Raw genomic sequence first — 23,654 nt, forward strand, 5'->3', positions numbered from 1 at the left:
ACATCCACTGGTATCGCCAGCAGCCTGGGAAGGCTCTCCAGCGCCTGCTCTACTATAACCTGGCCACGTCTCAACACAAGCTGGATGCAGGATTCAGTTCAGACAAATTCTACGCTTACAAGAACAAAGATCAAAGCTGCACCCTGGAGGTCCAGAAACCGGGCACGAGTGATGCTGGCATCTATTACTGTGCCAGCTGGGACCCCACAGTGACACAGGCCCCCTTGCTCTCTGTACAAAAATATCACCGTCTGTCATTACCAAGCAACAAGGCCTGCCCTCCATAGCTCCAGCAGTGAATCTCATCCTTTGCTTCAGTCTTCTTGGCAGACTATGTGTGTCCTACAGCTCTTTCTCTGGAGAACTACTCCAGCGGCCCCACCCACCTTAGCCAGAAGTTGGGCCCAGAGCACAATTCCCACCATCCCCTTCTCAGACACTGGTGACCTCATAGTCCTACTCTGCCTCCATCATCTCCAAGCTGCAGGATCCTGGTAGGACACTCTGGCTCTCATGTCCTGTGACCTCTGGAACAAGCCAGCATCCTCCCTTAGCACCTTTCACCCCCCCAGGGATCGCTCTGGGGCCTAAACCTGTAAACTGAGAGCAACAACCCGGTTGGGCCCACCCACGCAGCCATCTTTCCACAGAACGTATTCCACAGAGCCAATGAAAATGAGAAGAAAAAACAGTGTGGAAGAAGTCTTGAAATAGTGGAGAGAGAAATAAGATAGATGCATCTTCTCTTTCCCCTCCCAGCTCTCCCCCGCCGCCAATAAACATGTAGTTACCATGTGATAGCAACCCGATTACCCCAATCACCTTTCCCCTCCATCCCCTCATTCCAGTCACAAGAAGCCCAGCCAATCAGCAGAGGGGAGACCTTGGTGACTTACCGCTCCAACCCTAGGGTCCCCAGCCCCACTTCAGACCACTGAACGGGAACCATCGTTCTCTCTTCCTCGTCTCTTCCCAGAGCCCCCAAAACTGCAGGCGGTGACATGCTGGGCTCAGTCACCCTCCTTCTCACCGCCCTGTTCCCCGGTAAGTCGAATGTTTTCATCCCGGGGCTAGCTCAGCCTAGAATTGTCTCCTCCACCTCCTCCCCATCTTCACCAAGGTGATTTGTTTTCTGCCCCCATTGCAGCTGGCCAGACAGCGCTCACCATGGACCAGCCAGTTGTCTCCATCACCAAACAGGCTGGAACATTAGCTTCAGTTCTCTGCAAGTTTTCCAACAACGAGGCTAACTATGTCCACTGGTATCTTCAGCAGCCTGGGAAGGGTCCTCAGCGCCTGCTCTACTATAACCTGGCCATGGCTCAACCTAGGCTGGATGCAGGATTCAGCTCAGACAAATTCTATGCTTATAAGAGCAAAGATCAAAGCTGCAGCCTGAGTATAAGGAAACTGGAAGTGAGTGATGCTGGCACCTATTACTGTGCCAGCTGGGACTCCACAGTGACACAGGTCCCTCCGTCCTTCATACGAAAATATCACCGTCTGTAGTTATCAAGAGCAGGGTCTGCCCTCCTTAGCTCCAGAAGTGAATCACACCCAGTGTTTCAGTCTCCTTGACAAACTCTGGTGGGGCCCTGAGGGTTAAACGGATGTTTTAAAGCTCTTCCTCTGGAGTACAATCCTAGCAACCCCACCCATCTTAGCCTGAGGTAGGGCACAGATCACAGTTCCCACCATTCCCTTCTCAGATAGGGGTGGCCTCCCACTCTTTCTCTATCTTAACAGACGCCACCATCATCTCCAAGCAGTGGGATCACGGAAAAACACAGACTCTCGTTTTTTGGGCTCTGTGACAACCCAGCATCCTTCCTGATGCCCACCCAGCCCCCAAGGATTGCTCTGCGGTCTAAACTGGTAAATTGACAACTGACAAATGGGCTGGATCCAACCACGCAGCCATCTCTCCACAGAACTTAATCCAGGAAACTGAGAACTAAAGGCCAAAGGGTGAAGCAACTGCCCGTCACTGTGAGCCTGGGACCCCCGGAAATCCTTTACTATCTCAGGCCCTCCTCCATCGATCAACCAATCAATCATTCACAGCTACTAGGCACTTTCTGTGTGCAGAACACTGAACTGAGCCCGAGGTAGGTGGACATGATCCCTACCCCCACGGAGTTTACAGTTTAATAGGAGAGACAGACACTAAAATGAATTTCACATATGGGGAAGGAGTTAGGTATAAGGATATGTACATAAGTGTTGTGGCATTGTGGGAGTGTGGTGGGTATCCAAGTGCATAGGGGAAAAAGACACAAGTCAGTTGGTGACACAGAAGGGAGGGAGGGGAAGGATATGAGAGATTAGGATATGAGAGATTATTCAAAGAATACCTCCTGGAAAAGATGTGATTTTCTTAGGGCTTAAAAGGTGGGGAGAGTGGTGGTCTGATGGATGGGAAAGGGAGGGCATTTACAGGCAGAAGGGATGCATTGGCAAGAAGTGGATGATGAAGGACATGAAATCGAGGCCCAGGGCCTAAGGTGGTATTTTCAGAGCAAAGTTTCTGGGTAGGGCTTTAATGGGAAATGAGTGAGAATGGAAGGCGGGGCAGCGCGGATCGATACCCTCTAAGCTCCTGGCCATGAACCAGTAGGGAATCTCACTGATTCCTCTACCTTCTCCCCAGGTTCACATGCAAGGATAGTGGATGGTAGAGCTAGAGCAGGGCACTGTTCTCTGGCGATGGGTTTCACACACCTGTACGGAGCCATCATGAGATATGAGATCCATGCGCCTTCTCTTTCTCCTCCCAGCCCTCCCCCATGTCCAATAAGCACGTAGTTACTATGTGATAGAGCCCTGGTTTACCCCAATCATCTTTCCCCTCAGTCCCCTCATTCCAGTCACAGGGAGCCCAGCCAATCAGTAGAGCGGAGACCTCGGTGACTCACCGCTCCAACAGCCTCGGGCCCGGGGCCTCGGCCGACTTCAGAACACTTCAAACTCAGTACCGGTGGGAAACACCATCATCTCCTCCTCGACTCCTCCCGAGAGCCCGGAGCTCTGCAGGCGGAGACATGCTAGGTTGTGTCACCTTCATCCTCGCTGCCCTGCTCCCTGGTAAGTCGGCTACTTTCGTCCTGGGTTAGCTCAGTTTAGAATTGTCTCCTTAATCTCCTCCTCCTCCTCCCCCCTGTCCTCCCCATAGTGATTTACTCTCTGCTCCCACTGCAGCCTGCCAGACAGCGCTCACCATGGACCAGCCAACTGTCTCCCACACCAAACGGGCTGGGTCATCGGCATCATTTCTCTGCAAACCTTCTGACCAAAGCACCACCTACATCCACTGGTATCGCCAGCTGCCCGAGAAGGCTCCCCAGCGCCTGCTGTACTGTAACCTGGCCACACTTCAAACTAAGCTGGATGCAGGAGCCAGCTCTGTTAAATTTTCTACTTACAAGACCATGAATCAAAGCTGTACCCTGAAAGTACAGAAACTGAGCATGAGTGATACTGGCACCTATTACTGTGCCAGCTGGAACTCCACAGTGTCACAGTTCCCCTCGTCCCTCACACAAAAACCACCATCTGTGGTCACCAGGAGCACGGCCTGTTCCCCACAGCTCCAGCAGTGATTCTCACCCTCTGTTTCAGGCTCTCTGGCAAGGTAAATTAGGCCCTAATTTGGTTTCTGGAGCTAACAGGTCTGTCCTGCAGCTCTTTCTTTGGAGAATTATCTCAGCGTCCCCACCATCCCTTCCTCAGATGACAGAAGTTGGGAACAGAGCATATTTCCCACCATCCCATCCTCAGAGGCTGGTGGCCTCCTAGTCTTGCTCTGCCAGAGCAGATGCCACAGTCATCTCCAAGGAATGGTGTCTGCGGAAGGACGCTCTGGTTTCCATATCCGGTGGGTTCGGAGACAACTCAGTATCCTCCCTGAACTCCATCCACTCTCCCAGTAACAGGATGGCAATCACTGCCACTTCCCATTCTGGGGCCTAAACCTGAAAACTGACAACTGACAGCCCAGTTAGGCCCACTTATTGGCTCCAAGTTCTCAGAACTTATTCCAGAGAATACACAACTATGATCAACGGATGGACTAATTGACCCTCACCCCTCACTGGACCCCCAGGCTGTCCAAAAACCCACCCCGCTTTCCTTGACACATCAATCAATCAATTAATCACTGGTAGTTACTGAGTACCTACTGTGGGGCAGAGTGTTGAACTGAACGTTTGATAGAGTTCAATACAGTAGGCACAGTCCAGGCCCTGAAGGAACTTGAAGTCCCAAAAAGGGAGACAGGTGTTAAAATAAATTACAGATAAGAAAAATGTAAGGATGTGGGACAGGGATTGTGCCACAGCTGCTTGTATTGTATCCACCCTTGCACTCCATACAGTGCTTGGCACATAGTAAGCTCTTAGCAAACACCACCATTACTATGTAGATAGGAAGTCCTTCATAGACACAGATGGGAGGAGGAGGGCAGGAAGTGGGGTTGGAGTTCAGGGTCCCATAACCTCTTCCAGAACAAATCAAGCCCTAGAGAGAAGCAAGCGGGAGAGTCACGACTTTCACAACCTGCCTGGGCCTGAGTGAAAGGAGAAAGACCTGAGTCCCTGTTTCTCTCCTCATTAGTTATATTCTCTGACTAATTCTCCAACCAGTATTAGATACACCCTACCTAATTATAAACTCCTTCAAGTCAGGGTCCATATCTTTCTCTCCTCTTTTACTCTCACCTGGTAATCCTGGGAACACAGTAGGCGTTCAGTACATACTATTGACTGGCTGATATTTCAGTAAAGTGCAGGCAAGAACATTTCATTTTTCTCAGGATTGCCCAAGTAACCTGCAGTGGTGTGTGATGGGGTCTCTCTGCTTCCCCTGCTAACCCTCTGCCTCTCTGACGTGCCTCGTCTCTTTCTCTTCCAACCTCTCCCCCGTGGCCAACAAGCAAGCAGTGACCATCTCCTCCAAGAAGCCTTTTCAGACTAAGCCCACCTTTCCTCTTCTTCCTTCCACTCACGCCTGCATCTCTCTTTACTCGCCCCCAGCCCCACTGCACTCATGTAATTTAATTACTAAATTTATTATTATTTATTATAAATTTCAATAAATTCTGTAATTTATTTAATTTTATTGATGTCTGTCTCCCCTCCTTTACACTGCAAGCTTGTTGTGGGCAGGGAGTCTGTCTGTCATATCATACTTTCCCAAGAGCTAAGTTCAGTACTCTGCGCACCGTAAGCGCTCAATAAGTACGACTGAATGAATGAATGTAGCCTCAGGGCATCTGATTAAGGCTCTGCTTTGTCTCAAAGAAAACTCAAGATGCTGAATTTTGGGGGAGGGGGGAGGGGTTTCAACCCCCTTGCAGGACCCTTGGAAGTCCAGATAATAATAACAATAATAACTGTGATATTAGTTAAGTGCTTACTAAGTGCCAGGAATTGTACTAAACACTGGGATGGACACCAGAAAATTGGGTTGGACCCAATCCCTGTCACACAGGGGGTTTACAGTCTTAATGCCCATTTTACAGATGAGGAAACTGACGGACAGAGAAGTATGGTGACTTACCCAAGGTCACACAGCAGGCAAGTGGCAGAGCCGGGACTAGAAGCCAGGTCCTTCTGACTCCCACGCCTGAGACTACTTGTTTTGTTTTGTTTAACTGTCTATCTCCCCCGTTTAGACTGTGAGGCTGTTGTTGGGCAGGAATTACCTCTACCTATTGCTGAATTGTAAACTCCAAGCACTTAGTACAGTGGTCTGCATATAGTATGTGTTTAATAAATACAATTGAATGAGTGTGAACATGCTCTGGTAGCCCAATCACCTCTCCTCTATACACATCTATCCCAGTCAAAAGGCAAGAAGCCCAGCCAATCAACAGAGCGGAGACCTCTGTGATTCATCTCTCCAACCCCAGGACCCGGAGCCCAGAGCCCAGTTCAGAACATCTGGGGCTCAGAGATAGGTGGGAACCACAGTCCTCTCCTCCCCAGAGACCCGGGGCTTGCAGCCAGAGACATGCTGACCCGCATCACCCTCCTTGTCGCTGCCCTGCTCCCCGGTAAGTCAGCTGCTTTAGCCCCGGGTTAGCCCTGTCTGGAGCTATGGACTCTACCCGCTTCTCCCGCTCTCCCTCCTCTTCTCCCTGCTCCTCCTCCTCCCCCTAACCAAAGACATTTACTTTCTGTCCCCATCCCAGCAGCACAAACGGCGCTCACCATGAACCAGCCAATGGTCTCCATCACCAAACAGGCCGGGAAGTCCGCAAGGATCCACTGCGAATTTGCTCAGAAAAGCATCACCTACATCCACTGGTATCGTCAGCAGCCTGGGAAGGCTCCCCAGCGCCTGCTCTACTATAACCTGGGCACATCGAAGCAGACGTTGGATTCAGGATTCAGTTCGGACAAATTCTCTGCTTACCGAAAAAAAGATCTAAACTGCTTCTTGGAGATTGAGACACTGGGCACGAGTGATGCTGGCACCTATTACTGCGCCGGCTGGGACTCCACAGTGACACAGCTCCCTCTACTCCCTGTACAAAAAAAGTCACTGTCTGTAGTTACCAGGAGCAGGACCTGACTCCCACACCTCCAGCAGTGATAAATATCACCCATTTTTTCAGTCTACTTTGCAAACAATGTGGTCGGGGCAGGGGTGGGTGCCCATGTGGCAAACGGCAATCTTGCCACTCTTTCTCTGGAGAATCCCATCCGCTCCACCCACCTTATCCAAAGGCTGGGCACAGAACGCAATTCCCACAGTTCCCTTCTCAGTTCCCTTTTCAGTCCTATTCTGACTTAACAGATTCCACTATCATTTTCAAACAGTGAGCTTTCATGTCCTGTGGGCTCTGGGATCACCCAGCATCCTTCCTGAGCCCCATCCCCCCACCCGGGGATTGCTCTGGGGCCTAAACCTGTAAAATGACAATCAACAACCTGGTTGGGCCCCAACCTACCACGCAGATAACTTTCCACGGAACCTATTTCAGAGAGTCAAAAATTAAGGTCCAAAGGGTGGAGCAACTGCCTCTCACTGTGAGCCTGGCCCCTCCCGAAACCCTCTACTCTCTCAGTCCCTCCTCCATCAATCAATCAATTAATCACTGAGCACTTTCTGTGTGCAGAACACTGAACTAGGTCCCAGGGAGAGTACGATATAGAAGGTAGACACAATTCTGCCCTTTGTGGAGTTTACAATCTAGCAAGAGAGACAGACACAAAAATGTATCACAGTTTTGGGGAAGGAGTAAGGTTTAAGGATCTGTTCACAGGTGCCATGGCATTGTGGGGATGGGGTGATTAGGAAGAAAAGACCCAAATGCCTAGGGGACACAAAAACGGGAATAGGGAAAGGAGATGAGAGATTAGTCAGGGAAGACCTCCTGGAGAAGGTGTGATTTTATTAGAGCTTAAAAGATGGGGAGAGCGGTGATCTGGTGGATGGTGAGGGACAAGCACATCCAGAGGAGTGAGCAAAAAGTGGATGATGAGGGAGATGAGATCAAGGCACAGTGAGTAGGATGGTGTTAGCAGAGTGAAGTGTGTGGACTGGGCTATAGTGGGAGAGCAGCGAGCGTGAAAGGTGAGTCAGAGACGATCGAACCCCTCTAAGATCCTGGCTGCCAACTGATAGGAATCCTTAAGTGAATCATCTGTCCTCTCCCCAGGTTCACTTCTGAGAAGCCTGGATGGTGGAGCCAGAGCAGAGGACTGTTCTCTGGCGATGGGTTTCGTACACCTGCTCTGAGCCCTCCATGGGCACAGCATGAGGGTCAATAACACCAAGAGCTGGGAGCTGGTGCGCTAACCTAGGAAGGCCAAGATTCACGGTCACACTGGGGCCCTCTGCTCACACTTCTCAGGGTCTGGGCACCAATATGCTCATCACTGAGGGTCTGGGCACCAATACGCTCATCCCTGACACTAAAGAAGTAGAACCCAACCTGAAAGACAGAGGTTTGCAAGGGGCCAACCAAACTGTTCTGGTCTTTTATCCATACTCGAGTATCACCAGGACACATATGATGCACAGGACACTGTACTAGGCACAGTGCTTTTCCCAAACTTTTATCCCAACCTCCTCATTCCCCTTTCCCTATGCTACCTGTGCCTCCAGAGCAAGAAAACCAGGAGAAAATGAGAGGAAGAGACAGCGTGAAAGCGACTTGAATTTGTGGGGGAGGGAGATGAGATAAAGTCATCTTTTCTTTCTCCTCCCAGCCCTGCCCCACGGCCAACCAATAATCATGAAGTTACCATGTGATAACACCCAGGTAACCCCAATCACCTTTCACCTCCATCCCCTCATTCAAGTCACAAGGAGCCCAGCCAATCAGCGGCATGAAGACCTTGGTGGCTCACAGCTCCAACCACAGGTCGTTGGCCCCATCTCAGAACATTTGGGGCTCAGAACAGGTGAGAACCACCATAATCCCCTCCTTACCTCCTTCCCAGAGCCCCAAGTGCTGCAGGTGGAGACATGCTGGGGTCTGTCACCCTCCTTCTTGCCGTCCTGCTCCCTGGTAAGTTGGCTGTTTTCATCCTGGATTAGCTCAGCCTAAAACTTTCTCTTTAATCACCTACTCCTCCTCCTCATCCTCACCACGGTGATTTCCTTTCTGCTCCCATCGCAGCTGGCCAGACAGCACTAAGCATTGACCAGCCAATGGTCTCCGTCACCAAACGGGCCGGGGCATTGGCATCATTTCTCTGCGAGCTTTCCGACAAAAGCATCACTTACATCCACTGGTATCGCCAGCAGCCTGCGAAGTCTCCCCAGCGCCTGCTCTACTGTAACGTGGCCACGTCTCAAGCCACGCTGGATACAGGAATCAGCTCGGGCAAATTCTACACGTACAAGGGCAAAGATCACAGCTGTTCCCTGAGGGTATGGAAACCGGACGAAAGTGATGTTGGCACCTATTACTGTGCCAGCTGGGACTCCACGGTGACACATGTCCCTCTGCCCCTCATACAAAAACCACTGCCTGTTTCACCAGGAGCAGGACCTTCTCCCACACAGCTCCAGCAGTGAATCTCACCCTCAGTTTCAGGCTCCTTGGCAAACTAAGTTGGGCCCCAATGTGGTTTCTGGAACAGACCGTTCCGTCCTGCAGCTCTTTCTGGGAAGCCCAACCCCAGCAGCCCCATCCACCTTAGCCAGAGGTTGGGGAGAGCACAATTCCCACCATCCCTTCTCAGACTCTTGTGGCCTCCCAGGTCTTGCTGTGCCAGAGCGGACACCGACATCATCTCCAGGGGATGGGGGTCCGTGGAAGGACACTCCGGCTCTCACGTCCCGTGGCTCGGAGACAACCCAGCGTCCTCCCTGAAATCCATCCACCTACCCAGTGACTGGATGGCAGTCGCTGCCACTGCCTACTTTGGGACCTAAACCTGAAGACTGACCACCAACAGTCCAGCTGGGCCCATCTATTATTTAGCTCCCTTTGCTCGAAACATATTCCGGAGACCCTAGAACTCTGGTCAAAGGATGGACTAATTGCCCCTCACTAGGCCTGCAGGCTGGCCTGAAAACCACTCTTCGCCCTTCCCCACATCAATCAGGCAATCAATCACTGGTAGTTATTGAGCACTTATTGCATGCAGCACACTAACTAAATGCTTGGGAGAGCCCAGTACAGCAGACAGACACAATTCTGGCCCAAAAGGAGGTTGCAGTCCAGAAAGGGGACTAAGTTATTAAAATAAATTACAGATTCAAAAAATGACAGAATGTGGGACAGGGCTCGTGTCAGCTGTGATTGTATTTCATCCACCGCAGCAGTCAATCTAGTGCTTCGCACATAGTAAACGCTAAGCAAATACTACTATTATTACTATTATTATTAAATAGCTGGGTCAGAGTTGGGAAGGGGAGGGCAGGAAGGGACCTCCCACCTCTACCAGAACCAATCAAGCCCAGCAGAGAGGACCAGGCAGGAGAGTCACAACTCTCACAGTCCACCTGGACTGGATGAAAGGAGAAAGATCTGAGTCCCTGTTTCTCTCCTCAGTAGTTATATTTTCTGACTGATTCTCCATTTAGCAGTAGATTCACCTCACCCAACTATAAATTCCTTCAAGTAAGGATCGGCGTCTTTCCACCCTCTTACTCTATCCTGGAACAGTGCTCTGAACTCAGCAGGCATTCAGTGCATATTACTTACTGACTGATTTTATTTTTATGGCAATTGTTAAGCGACTGTTACGTGTCAGACACTGGGCTAGAATAAGTGAATCCGATCAGACACATTACATCTCCCACTTGGAGCTCACAGTCGTAACCCCTGTTTTACAGATGAGATAACTGAGGCCCAGAAAAGCGAAGTGACTTCCCCACACAACAGTCGAGTGGCAGAGCCAGGATCAAATCCCAGGTCCTCCTGACTCCCAGGCTTCATCCACTGGGTCATGTTGTTTCTCATTGTAGTGCAGATAAGATCATGTCATTTCTCTCAGAATTGCTGAAGAAGCCTGCAGTGGCGTGTGATGGGGTCTCTCTGGTGCTCTGCCATCCCTCTGCCTCCCTGATCTTCTTCTTCTCTTTCGCTTCCCAGCTCTCCCCAGTGGCCAACAAGCATGTAGGGAAAATGCAAATGGTCCCTGTTACCCCATCACCTCTTGTCTCCACCCTGCAAAAGAAAGAAACCCAGCCAATCAGCAGAGCGGAGACCTCAGTGACTCACTGCTCCAACCCCACAGCCTGGACCCCACTTCAGACTACTGCGGGCTCAGGGACAGGTGGGAACCACCATCCTCTCCTCCCTAGAGCCCCGAGTGCTGCAGGCAGAGACATGCTGGGGCCTGTCACCCTTCTTCTCGCTGCCCTCCTCCCTGGTAAGTCAGCCGCTTTCGCCACTCACTAGCCCTGTCTCAAGCTACGTTCTCCTCCTCCTTTACTTCCTCCATCTTCTCCTCCTTTACTTCCTCCTCCTTCTCCTCCCCCTCCTCTTGATCACTAAAGACATTTACTTTCTGTCCCCATCGCAGCTGGACAGACGGCACTCTCCCTGGACCAGCCAATGGTCTCCATTGCCAGACAGAGCGGGAACACCATAAAGATCCACTGCGACGTTTCTCACAGAAGCATCACGTACATCCACTGGTATCGGCAGCAGCGTGGAAAGCCTCCCCAGCACCTACTCTATTATAACCTGAACACACTGAAACAGACGATGAGTGCAGGATTCAATTCGGACAGATTCTATGTTTACAGGAGAAAAGATCAAAGCTACACCCTGGAGATCAAGAAACTAGGCACGAGTGATGCTGGCACCTATTACTGTGCCAGCTGGGACTCCACAGTGACACAGATCCCTTCGCCCTCCTTACAAAAAAGTTAGAGTATGCAGTTACCAGGAGCGAGGCCTGCCCCCAACAACTCTAGCAGTGAATCTCACCCCCTGCTTCAGTCTCCTTGGTAACTTTGAGGGGCCCTGGATGCAAAGAGATCTGTCCTGCAGCTCTTTCTCTGAAGAACAATCCCAACGACCCCACCCACCTTAATCAGCTCGGTTCCTACAGTCCCCTTTTCAGACACTGGTGTGAAATTGTGGAAGGACACATTGGCCCTTCTGTCCTGTGGGCGCTAGCACAACCCAGCGTCCACCCGGCCACCTCCACCCACCGAAAGATCTCTCTGATGTCTAAATCTGTAAAATGACAACAGACAACCCGGCTACCCATGCGGCCATCGTTCCACAGAACCTATTTCAGAAAACCAAGAACTAAGGGCCAAAGGGTGGAGCAACAGCCTCTCACTGTGAGCCTGGGCCTTCCTGAAATCCTCTGTTCTCTCAGACACTCCTCAATCGATCAATCAATCAATCACTGGTAGTTATGGGCACTTTCTCTGTACAAAACACTGAACTAAGGGCCAGGAAAAATATCATATAGTAGGTGGACACAATCCCAACCTTCACAGTTTACAATCCAGCAAGGGAGACAGACATTAAAATGACTTATACAAAGAGGGAAGGAGTGGGGTATAAGAATATGCACAGAAGTGCTGTGACGTTGCTGGGGTGGGGTAAGTATCAAAGTAGTTAAGGGAACATTTCCAAGTTCACAGGTGATGCAGAAGAGAGAAAGAGTAGGGGAAGGAGGTGAGAGATTGGTCAGGGAAGACCTCCAGGAGAAGGTGGGATTTTATTAGGACTTGAAAGTTGAGGAGAGTGGTGGTCTGATAAAGGGGAAGGGGTAGGCTCTTCCTGGTTGGGGGGATTTGCGTGAGAAAGAAGTGGATGATGAGGGAGATGAGATCAAGGCTCAGTGAGTAGAAATGGTGTTAGCAGAGTGAGGTGGATGTGCTGGGCTGTAGTGGCAGAGAAGTGAGGGTGGAAGGTGGGGAATAGCAGATTGAGCCCCTCTAGAGAAGCAGCGTGGCTTGGTGGAAAGAGTATGGGCTTGAGAGTCAGGGATCATGGGTTCAAATCCCAGCTCTGCCACTTGTCAGCTGTGTGACTGTGGGCAAGTCACTTCACTTCTCTGTACCTCAGTTACCTCATCTGTAAAATGGGGATTAAGACTGTGAGCCTCATGTGGGACAACCTGATTAGCCTGTATACCCCAGCGCTTAGAATAAATACTAACATTATTATTCTTATTATTACTGTCCTGGTAGCCACCTAGGAGCCTGGGTGATAGAGCCAGAGTGCACCACTGTTCTCCGATGATGAAATCATTGCCGGTGCCATCTGCCTGCACTGACCCTCCGTGGGCACAACATGGAAGTCAATAACACCCAGAGTTGATGTGCCAAAGTTCGAGAACTCACTTGGTGCCCCCTCCCCAGATGTCTCAGGGTCCAGGGACTGATAAGCTCATCCTGGCCTTAAAAGAAGTAGAGTCCAGACTGAAGGATGGACGGTTGCAAGCAACCAGCCAAACCTGTTCTGGTTTTTATCCACAGTCATTCAGTCCATCAATAAAAAGTGTCAACAGAATGCCTATGGTGCATAGGATACTGTACTAAGAAAGGCGATTCTCCTCAACCTTTCTCCAAACCTTCTCACTCCTAAATCCTCATGCTACCTGTGCCCTCAGAACAAGAAAACTGGAAGAAAATGAGAAGAAAAGACAATGTGAAAGGAGTCTTGAATTGGTGGGGGAGGGAATATCTTCCCTTACTCCTCCCAGCCTTCCACCGAGGCCAATGAGCATGAGGTTACCATGTACCAGCACCCGGGTTACACCAATCACCTTTCCCCTTTACCCCCTTATTCACATCACAAGAAACCCAGCCAAACAGCAGAGTGGAGACTTCTGCGACTCACAGATCCAACCCTAGGGTCCCCAGTCCCATTTCAGAACTCTTGGGGCCCAGGGTCAGGTGAGAACCACCGTCACCTTCCCCTTGCCTTCTCTCCAGAGCCCGAGCGCTGCGGGCAGAGACATGCTGAGTTATGTCACCCTACTTCTCGCCGTCCTGCTCCCTGGTAAGTCGGCTGCTTTCATCCCCGGTTAGCTCAGCCTACAGTTGTCTCTTCCAACTCCTCTGCCTCCTCCCCGTCCTCACCACGGTGATTTGCTTTCTGCAGCTGGCCAGACAGCGCTCACCATGGACCAGCCGATGGTCTCCATCACCAAACAGACGGGGAAAATAGCATCACTTCCCTGCAAGTTCTCCAGCCAAAGCATCACGTACATCCACTGGTATCGCCAGCAGCCTGGGAAGGCTCCCCAGCGCCTGCTCTACTGTAAGGTGGCCACGTCTCAACCCACTCTGGATTCAGGATTCAGCTCAGACAAATTCTATACTTACAAGACCAAAGATCAAAGCTGTACTCTGAGTGTAAGGAAGCTGGAAGTGAGTGATGCGGGCACCTATTATTGTGCCAGCTGGGACTCCACAGTGACACGGGTCCCTCAACTCTTCTTTCAAAAATATCACTGTCTGTACTTATCAGGAGCGGGGTCTGCCCTCTGTAGCTCCAACAGTGAATCTCACCCATTGTTTCAGGCTCTGGGGGGCTCTGAGGGGTAATCGGATCTGTCCTGCAGCTCTTTTCTCTGGAGAACAATCCCAGCGGCCCACCCACCTTAGCCAGAAGTTGGGCACAGAGCACAATTCCCACCATCCCCTTCTCAGTCAGTGGTGGCTTTCCACTCTTTCTCTGCCTTAACAGAAGACACCATCATCTCCAAGCAGCTGGAGTGTGGAAGGACACTCTGACTCTCATGTTCTTTGAGCTCTGGGACAACCCTGCATCTTCCCTGATCCCCCTCCACACACCCAGGAGTTTACAGGACCTTAAACCTGTAAAGTGACAGAAGACAAGCTGGCTGGGACAACACACGCAGCCATCTTTCCACAGAACCTGTTCCAGAGAGCTGAGAAATAAGAGCCGAAGGATGGAACAACTGCCCCTCACTGTGAGCCTGGCCTCTCCTGAAAGCCTCTACTCTCACAGTTCTTCCCCCATCAATCGATCAATAAAACATTGGTCGTTATTGAGCACTTTCTGTGTGCAGGACACTGAACTACGCGCTATGGAGAGTACTATTCACTAGGCAGGCACAATCCTGACCCTCCCAGAGTTTACAGCCCAGCAGTAGAGACGGATACTAAAATTAAGTACACTTAGAGGGAAGAAGTTATCTCAGTTACATATAAGGTTATGTACGTAAATGCTGTGGTGTTGCAGAAGGATGGATCGAGTATCAAAGTGCTTAGGAGGAACAGGCGCGAGTTCACTGGTGACATAGAAGGGAGGGAGAGTAGGGGAAGGAGGTGAGAGGTTAGTGAAGGTAGACCTCCTGGAGAAAGTGTGATTTTATTAGAGCATAAATATGGAGGTGAGTTTTGGTCTGATGGATGGGAAGGGTCAGGCACTCCCAGGCAGGAGAGATTGGTGAGCAAGAAGTGGATGATGAGGGAGATGAGATCACATCCCATTGAGGAGGATGGGGTTGGAAGAGTGAAGTGTGTGGGCTGGGCTGTACTGGGAGAGGAGCTTGGATGGAAGGTGGGTCAGAGCAGATCGATCCTCTCTGATGTCCTGGCTGCCATATATTGGTCATCTTAGTGACTCCCCTGGCTTCTCCCCAAGTTCACTTGAGAGGAGTCCGGTTGCTGGAACCAGAGCAGAGCACTGTTCTCCGGAGTAGGGCTTCATATGCCTGCACTGAACCCGCTTGGGCACAAGGTGGGAATCAATAACACCCAGAGCTAGTGCTTTATACCAGGAAGGCCAAAGTCCGAAGGCTCACTTGGTGCCCCCTTCCAACATGCCTCAGGGTCTAGGCACCGATAAGCGTGCTCATCCCGGCCTCAAAAGAAGTAGAGTCCAGACTGTGGGACAGAGCTTTGCAGGTGGCCAACCAAATCTGTTCTGGTCTTTTCATCCACAATCAATCAATCCATCAATCAAGAATATCGGCAGAATGCCTATGGTGCCCAGAATACTCTGCTAAGCATGGTGCTTCCCCCCAAATTTTCTCTCTAGCTCTTTTTTCCCATTTCCCTCTGCTACCTGAGTCCCCAAAACAAGGAAACAAGGAGAAAATGAGAAGAAAAGATGGTGTGAAAGGAGTTTTAACTTAGTGGGGGGAAAAATGAGATAGATGCACTTGGCCTTTCTCCTTCCAGCCCTCCCCCGAGGCCAATAAATATATAGTTACCATGTGATAGCACCCACATTACCCCAGTCACCTTTCCCCTCCATCCCCTCATTCTAGTTATAAAAAGATCAGCCAATCAGCGGAGCAGAGACCTCAGTGACTCAACACTCCAGCCCCAGAGTCCCCAGCCCCACTTTAGAACATCTGGGGCTCAGGAACAGGTGGGAACCACCATCGTCTCCTCCTCGCCTCCTCCCCAGATCCCCGAGCACTGTAGGCGGAGACATGCTGGGGTCCGTCACCCTCCTTCTCGCCACCCTGCTCCCCGGTAAGTCGGCTGCTTTCGTCCTGGGTTATCTCAGTTTAGGACTGACTCCTTAATCTCCTACTCCCCACCCCCCATCCTCACCACAGTGACTTGCTTTCTGTCTCCACTGCAGCTGGCCAGACAACGCTCACCATGAATCAGCCAATTGTCTCCATCACCAGACAGGCTGGTACATCGGCATCATTTCCCTACGAGTTTTACCACAACAGCTTCCCTTACATCCACTGGTATCGCCAGCAGCCTGGAATGGCTCCCCAGCACCTGCTCTACTGTGACCTGCACTCCTCTGAACCCATCCTGGCTGCGGAATTCAGCTCTGAGAAATTTTCTACTTACAAGAACAACGAACATAGCTGTACCCTGCAAGTACACAAGCTGAACGTTAATGACACCGCCACCTATTACTGTGCCAGCTGGGCCTACACAGTGACACAGTTCCCTCCGTCCCTCATACAAAAAGTCAATTTCTCTGGTCACTAGGACCTACTCCTCACAGGTCCAGCAGCGAATCTCACCTTCTGTTTCAGGCTCCTTGGCAAGCTAAGCTTGGCTCCAGTTTGGTTTCTAGAGCAAAACAGGTCTGTGCCCTCACCACATCAATAAATCAATCGATCACTGGTAGTTATTTGACACTTATTGTGTACAGAATGCTGAACTACATGTTTGGGAGAGTTGAGTAGAGTAGAGGCACACAATCCTGGCCCTGAAGGAACTTGAAGTCCAGAAAGAGGAGACAGAAATTAAAATAAATTACAAATAAGAAAAATGGAAGGATGTGGGACAGGGATTGTGTCACACCTGATTGTCTTTTATTCACCCCGACGTTCCATGCAGTCCGTGGCACGTAGTAAGCTCTTACTAAACTCCACCATTATTACTATCATCATTATGTAACCTGGGTGTCATTCGTAGCCACAGTTGGGAAGGTAGGGCAGGAGTGGGGCTTGAGTTCAGGGTCTCCCAACCTCTCCCAGACCCAGTTGAACCCTGGAGAGAAACGAATGGAAGAATCACGACTCCCACAGCCCAACTGAGAAGCAGCGTGGCTTTGTGGAAAGAGCATGGGCTTGAGAGTCAGAGGTCATGGGTTCTAATCCTGGCTCCGCCATTTAGCTGTGTGACTTTGGGCAAGTCACTTAACTTCTCTGTGCTTCAGTTAGCTCATCAGAAAAATGAGAATTAAGACTGTGAACCCCACGTGGGATAACCTCATTACCTTGTATCTACCCAAGCACTTAGAACAGTGCTTGGCACGTGGTAAGCGCTTAACCATTGCCATCGTTATTATTACTACCTGGAACAGGTTGAAAAGAGAAAGACCTGAGTCCCTGTTTCTCTCCTCATAAATTATATTCTCTGACTGATTCTCTGTCCAATATTAGATTCACCCCACCAGATTATAAACTCATGGTCCATATCTTTCTGTCTCCTTTTACTCTCACCTGGTACAGTCCTGTGAATACAGTAGGCATTCAGCATGTACTACTGACTGACGTTTCAGTGTGGTGCAGGCAAGATCAAGACATTTCCCTCAGGATTGCTCGAATAGCTTACAGTGGTATGTGATCGAGGTCTCTCTCCTGTCCCTGCCATCCCTCTGCCTAACACGTCTCATCTCTTGCTCCCACCGGCTCTCCCTCGTGGCCAACAAGCATGTAGTGATCATGTGAAAGCACTCTGGTACCCCCATCACCTCTCTTCCCCAACCCCCTGAACCAGTCAAGAGAAAGAAGCCCAGCCAATCAGAAGAGCAGAGACCTCGGTGATTCACTGCTCCAACCCCAGGGCCCCAGACCCCACTTCAGACCACTGGGCTCAGGGACAGGTAGGAACCACCATCCTCTACTCCTTTCATCCTCCTCAGAGCTCCAAGTGCTGCAGGCAGAGACATGTTGGTTTCTGTCGCCCTCCTTCTTGCCTCCCTGTTCCCCGGTAAGTCGACTGCTTTCATCCTGGGTTAGTTCACCTCGAATCGTCTCCTTATTCTCCAACTCCTCCTCCCCAACCTCACCACGGTGGTTTACTTTCTGCTTCCATTGCAGCTGGCCAGACAGAGGTCACTACGGACAAGACGATGGTCTCCATCACCAAACAGACTGGAACACTGGCATCGTTTTTCTGTGAGTTTTCCCAAAAGAGCAACAGCTACATCCACTGGTATCTCCAGCAGCCTGGGAAGGCTCCCCAGCACGTGCTCTACTGTAACACAGAAACATCTCAATCCACGCTGGATGCAGGATTCAGCTCCAGTAAATTTTCTACTTTCAAGAGCAATGATCCCAGCTGTACCCTGAAAGTACGGAAAGTGAGCATTAGTGAAGCCGGCATCTATTACTGTGCCAGCTGGGACTCCACAGTGACACAGTTCCCTCTGCCCTTCATACAGAAAAACACTGTCCGTAGTCACCAGGAGCAGGGACTGCCCCCAACGGTTCTGGCAGTGAGTCTCACTCTCTGTTTCAGGCTTTTTGGCAAGCTAAGCTTGGCTCCAGTGCGGTTTCTGGAGCAAACAGGTCCATCCTGAAGCTCTTTATGTGGGAAAATCTCAGCAGCCCCATCCACCTAAGCCACAGGTCAGGCACGGAGAACAGTTCCCACCATTCCCTTCTTAGACATTGATGGTCTCCCAGTCCTGCTCTCCCTTAACAGACACCACCATCATCTCCAAACCCTGGGATCATGGAAGTACCCTGTCTCTCATGTCCCTTATGAGCCTCACGTGGGACAACCTGATGACCCTGTATCTACCCCAGCGCTTAGAACAGTGCTCTGCACATAGTAAGCGTTTAACAAATACTAACACTGTTATTGTTATTATTGTCCCTTGGGCTCTGGAACAACCCAGCATCTTCCCTGAGCCCTGTCCATCTACCCAGTGATTGCTCTGAGTCCTATACCTATAAACTGACAACCTGTCTGGAACTTCCCACAAAGAAAACTTTCCACAGAACTTATTCCAGAGAGCTAAGAACCAAGGGCTTAAGGGTGGAGCAACTGCCTCTCACTGTGAGCTTGAGCCCTCCTGAAAACCTCTACTGTCTCAGTCTCTCCCCAATCAATCAATCAATCACTGGAAGTTACTGAGCACTTTCTGTGTGAAGAAAACGGAACTAAGGGCTTCAGAGAGTAAAATACAGTAGGAGAACAAAATTGGTAGGAGAGACAGACAAAAGTAGACTCAAAAGTAGAGTCCAAGCTAAGCGACAGAGGTTTGCAAGGGGCCGACCGAACCTGTTCTGATCTTTCATCCGCACTCAATCAATCCATCACTCAAGAGTATCAACGGAACACCTATGGTGCACAGAACACTGTACTGAGCACGGTGCTTCTTCCCAACCTTTCCCTCTTCCTTCTCATTCACACTTCCCTATGCTACCTGTGGCCCCGAAACTGGGAGAAAATGACTAAAAAAGATGGCGTGAAAGGAGTTTTGATTTAGTGGGGAAAATAAATAAGATAGATATATCTTCTTTTTCTCCTCCCAACCCTCCCCCATGGCCAATAAGCATGTAGTTACCATGTGATAGCGCCTGGATTACCCCAATCACCTTTCCCCTCAGTCCCCTCATTCCAGTCACAAGAAGTCCAGCCAATCAGCAGAGTGGAGGCCTCCGTGACTCACCGCTCCAACCCCAGGGCCCGGCCGCACTTCAGAGCACTTAGGGCTCAGGATAGGTGGGAACCACCATCGTCTCCTCCGTGCCTGCTCCCCAAGAACCCCAAGTGCTTCAGGAGGAGACATGCTGGGGTCTGTCACCCTCCTTCTCACCATCCTGTTCCCTGGTAAGTCGGCTGCTCTCATCCTGGGTTGGCTCAGTTTAGAATTGTCTTCTTAATCTCCTGCTCCTCCACATCCTCACCGCGGTGCTTTTCTTTCTGCCCCCATTGCAGTTGGCCAGACAGCGCTCACCATTGACCAGCCAGTGGTCTCCCTGACCAAAAATGCCAGGGCTTCGGCATCATTTATCTGCAAGCTTTCCGAGAAAAGCAATACATACATCCACTGGTATCGCCAGCAGCCGGGAAAGGCTCCCCAGCGTCTGCTCTACTGTAACACGGCCACATCTCAACCCAGCTTGGATGCAGGATTCAGCTCCGATCACTTTTCTACTTACAAGAGCATGGATTATACCTGTACCCTGAAAGTACGGCTGCTGAGCATTAGTGACGCTGGCACCTATTATTGTGCCATCTGGGACTCCACAGTGATGCAGGTCCCTCCGCCCTTCATACAAAAAACCACTGTCTGTGGTCACCAGGAGCAAGGCCTCCCTCAAACAGCTCTGGCGGTGAATCTCACCCTCTGTTTCAGGTTTCTTGGAAGGATAAGCTTGGCTCCAATTTGGTTCCTGGAGCAAACAGTTCTGACCTGCAGTTCTCTCTGCAGAGAACTATCTCAGGGGCCCCACCCAGCTTAGCCAGAGGTTAGGCACAGAGCACAGTTCCCAGTACGCCCTTCTCAGGCATTAACGGCCTCCTAGTCTTGCTCTGCCTTAGCAGACAGCACCATTGTCTCCAAGCTGTGGGATCGTGGAAGAACACTGCCTCTATGTCCTGTAGGCTCTAGGACAACCCAGCATCTTCCCTGAGCCACACTCACCTACCAGGGATAGCTCTGGGGCCTAAACCTGTAAAGTGACAAGCAACAACCTGGATGAGCCCTCCCACGCAGAAAGTTTTCCACGGAACCTAGTCCAGAAAACTGAGAACTATAGATAAAATGGTGGCCAACTGCCCTTCGCTGTCAGTCTAGGCCCTCCTGAAACCCTCTACTCTCTCGGTTCTTCCTCCATCAATCAATCAATCCATCACTGGAAATTACTGAACACCTTTTGTGTGCAGAACACTGAACTAAGTACTTGGGAGAGTACTATACAGTAGGACCTAATAATCTACCAGGAGAGATAGACATTTAAATGAATTACACATATGGGGAAGGAGCAGGGTATGAGGATATGTACATAAGTGTTGTGGTGTTAGGGGTGGGAGGGCAAGTGGGGGGAAAAGACTCACAAGCATAGATGACACAAAAGGGAAAGTGGGGAAAGGAGATGAGAGATTAATCAGGGAAGACCTCCTGGAGAAGGTGTGATTTTATTAGGGTGTAAAAGATGGAGAGTAGTGGTCTAGTGGATGGGAAGGGGCAGGCACATCTAGGCAGGAGGGATTGCTTGAGCAAGAAGTGGATGATGAGGACGATGAGATAAAGGCCCAACGAGTGGGATGGTGTTAGCAGAGCAAAGTATTTGGACTTAGTTGTAGTGGAAGAGGAGTGAGGACGAAAAGTGGGGCAGAGTGAATCGATTTCCTTCTAAGATCTATTGGCTGACATCTGTTAGAAAATCTTACTGATTCCTTTGTCTTCTCTGCATGTTCACTGGCGAGCGGCTTTAATGATGGAGCCAGAGTAGAGAGCATCGTTCTCTGGCTTCGGGTTTCATATGCCTGCAGTGAGTCCCCCAAGACACAATATGGGGGTCAATAACATCCAGAGTGGATGATCTAAACAAGGAATGCCAGAGTCTGAGGTCTCACTTTGTACTCCCTTGCTCACACTTCAGGATCGGTCATCTATATGCTCATCCCGACCTCGAAACAAGTATAGTCCAGGCTGAGGGACGGAGGTTTGCAGGTGGCCATCCAAACCTGTTCTGGTCTTTTATCCACACTCAATCAATCCATTGCTCAAGAGTATCAGCAGAATGCCTATGGTGCAAGGGATACTGTGCTAAGCCCGGTGCTTCTCGCAAACCTTTCCCTTTACCTCCTCATTCCTGTTGCCCTATGCTACCTGTGCCTCCAGAACAAGAAAAACAGGAGAAAAATGACATGAAAAGATGGTGTGAAAGGAGTCTGGAATTGTTGGGGGAGAGAAAGGAGATATATGAATCTTCTCATTCTACTCCCAGCCTCTCTTCACGGCCAGTAACCATGGAGCTACCATGTGGTAGCACCGGTTTACCCCAACCACCTTTCCCCTCCCTCCCTTCTTTTCAGTGACAAGAAGCCCAGCTGTTCAGCAGAGTGGAGACTTCAGTAACTTACGGCTTCAACCCCGGGCCCGGCCGCACTTCAGAACACTTGGGGCTCAGGACAGGTGGGAACCACCATCGTCTCCTCATCGCTTTCTCCCCAGAGTCCCGAGAGCCGTAGGCAGAGACATGCTGGGGTCTGTCACCGTCCTTCTCGCCATCCTGCTCCCTGGTAAGCTGTCTGCTTTAGTCCTGGATTAGCTCAGCCTAAAATTGTCTCCTTAATCTCCTCCTCCTCCTCCCCGTCTTCATCCCCGTGATTTACTTTCTGTCCCCATCGCAGCTGGCCAGACAGCAGTCAACATTGACCAGCCAATCGTCTCCATCACCAGAAAGGCCGGGACATTAGCACCATTTCTCTGCAAGTTTTCCGGCCCAAGGAACACCTACATCCACTGGTATCACCAGCAGCCCGGGAAGGCTCCCCACCGCCTGCTCTACTGTAACGTGGGCACATCTAAAGCCTGGTTGGAATCAGGATTCCACTCAGACAAATTCCTTACTTACAAGTTCGTAGATCATACCTGCACCCTGAAAATACAGAATCTGAAAAAGAGTGATGCTGGCACCTATTACTGCGCCAGCTGGGACTCCACAATGACACAGGTTCCTCTGCCTTTCATACAAAAAATCATCATCTCTGGTCACCAAGAGCAGGCTCTGCCTCCTCAACAGATCTGGCACCCAATCTTACTCCCTGCTTCAGTCTTCTTGGCAAATTAAGTTGGGCCCTGATTTGGTTTCTGGAAGAAATCGGTCCTCCCTGCAGGTCTTTTTCTGCACACCAACCCCAGTAGCCCTATCCACCTTAGCCAGAGATTGGGCACAAAACACAATTCCCACTGTCCCCTTCTCAAAAACTGATGGCGTCCCAGGTTTGCTCCGGCAGAGCAGACACCACCGTCATCTCCAAGCGACGGACTCTGTGAAAGGACATTCTGGCTCTCATATCCAGTGGGCTCGGAGACAACCCAAAATCCTCCCTGAACCCCATCCAACCACCCAGTACCCAGTCACTGCCACTGACCACTAGGAGTCCAAAACCTGTAGACGACAACTGATAACCCAGCTGGGCCCACCGACTTGACTCGGAATTTGTTTGGAATTTATTCCAGAGACCTTAGAACTGTGATCAAAGGATGGACCAATTCTCCCTCACTAGAGAAGCAGCGTGGCTCAGTGGAAAGAGCACGGGCTTGGGAGTCAGAGGTCATGGGCTCGAATCCCAGCTCTGCCACTTGTCAGGTGGGTGACTGTGGGCAAGTCACTTCACTTCCGTGCGCCTCAGTTACCTCATCTGTAAAATGGGGATGAAGACTGTGAGCCTCACTTGGGACAACCTGATTACCCTGAATCTACCCCAGCACTTAGAACAGTGCTGTGCACATAGTAAGTGCTTAACAAATACCAACATTATTACTATTATCATTATTATTATAGGCTTCCAGGCTGTTTGGAAACCAGTCCTCATCCTTCCCCACATCAATCTATCAATCAATCACTGATAGATATTGAGCACTTTCCATGTGCAGAGTACTAAATGTTTGGGAGAATACAACACAGTTCCAGCCCAAAGGAACTTGCAGTCCAGAAAGGGGAGACAGACATTTAAATAAATTACAGATAAGGAAAGTGGCAGAATGTGGGACAGGGTTTGTATCAGAGATGATTTTATTTTATTCCCCCTCAGCGGGTCAATACAGCACTTGGCACATAGTTAGATCTTAATAAACA

General features: G+C 50.4%; 3 gene segments (V, D, J or C); all 3 read left to right on the forward strand.

The window, feature by feature from the left end:
• Positions 1 to 3,041: 3,041 nt before the first annotated feature.
• Positions 3,042 to 3,599, forward strand: LOC103169533. The segment is given in 2 exon segments: positions 3,042 to 3,084; positions 3,199 to 3,599. Coding segments are annotated over 2 exon segments (444 nt in total).
• A 7,141-nt stretch (positions 3,600 to 10,740) lies between these two features.
• On the forward strand, positions 10,741 to 11,341 carry LOC114813889. The segment is given in 2 exon segments: positions 10,741 to 10,835; positions 10,989 to 11,341. Coding segments are annotated over 2 exon segments (396 nt in total).
• An 8,200-nt stretch (positions 11,342 to 19,541) lies between these two features.
• On the forward strand, positions 19,542 to 22,643 carry LOC114813890. The segment is given in 3 exon segments: positions 19,542 to 19,671; positions 21,886 to 22,092; positions 22,204 to 22,643. Coding segments are annotated over 3 exon segments (690 nt in total).
• Positions 22,644 to 23,654: the final 1,011 nt, after the last annotated feature.

The sequence above is a fragment of the Ornithorhynchus anatinus genome, chromosome 8 (assembly GCF_004115215.2).
Source record: "Ornithorhynchus anatinus isolate Pmale09 chromosome 8, mOrnAna1.pri.v4, whole genome shotgun sequence".
Taxonomy (NCBI): domain Eukaryota; kingdom Metazoa; phylum Chordata; class Mammalia; order Monotremata; family Ornithorhynchidae; genus Ornithorhynchus; species Ornithorhynchus anatinus.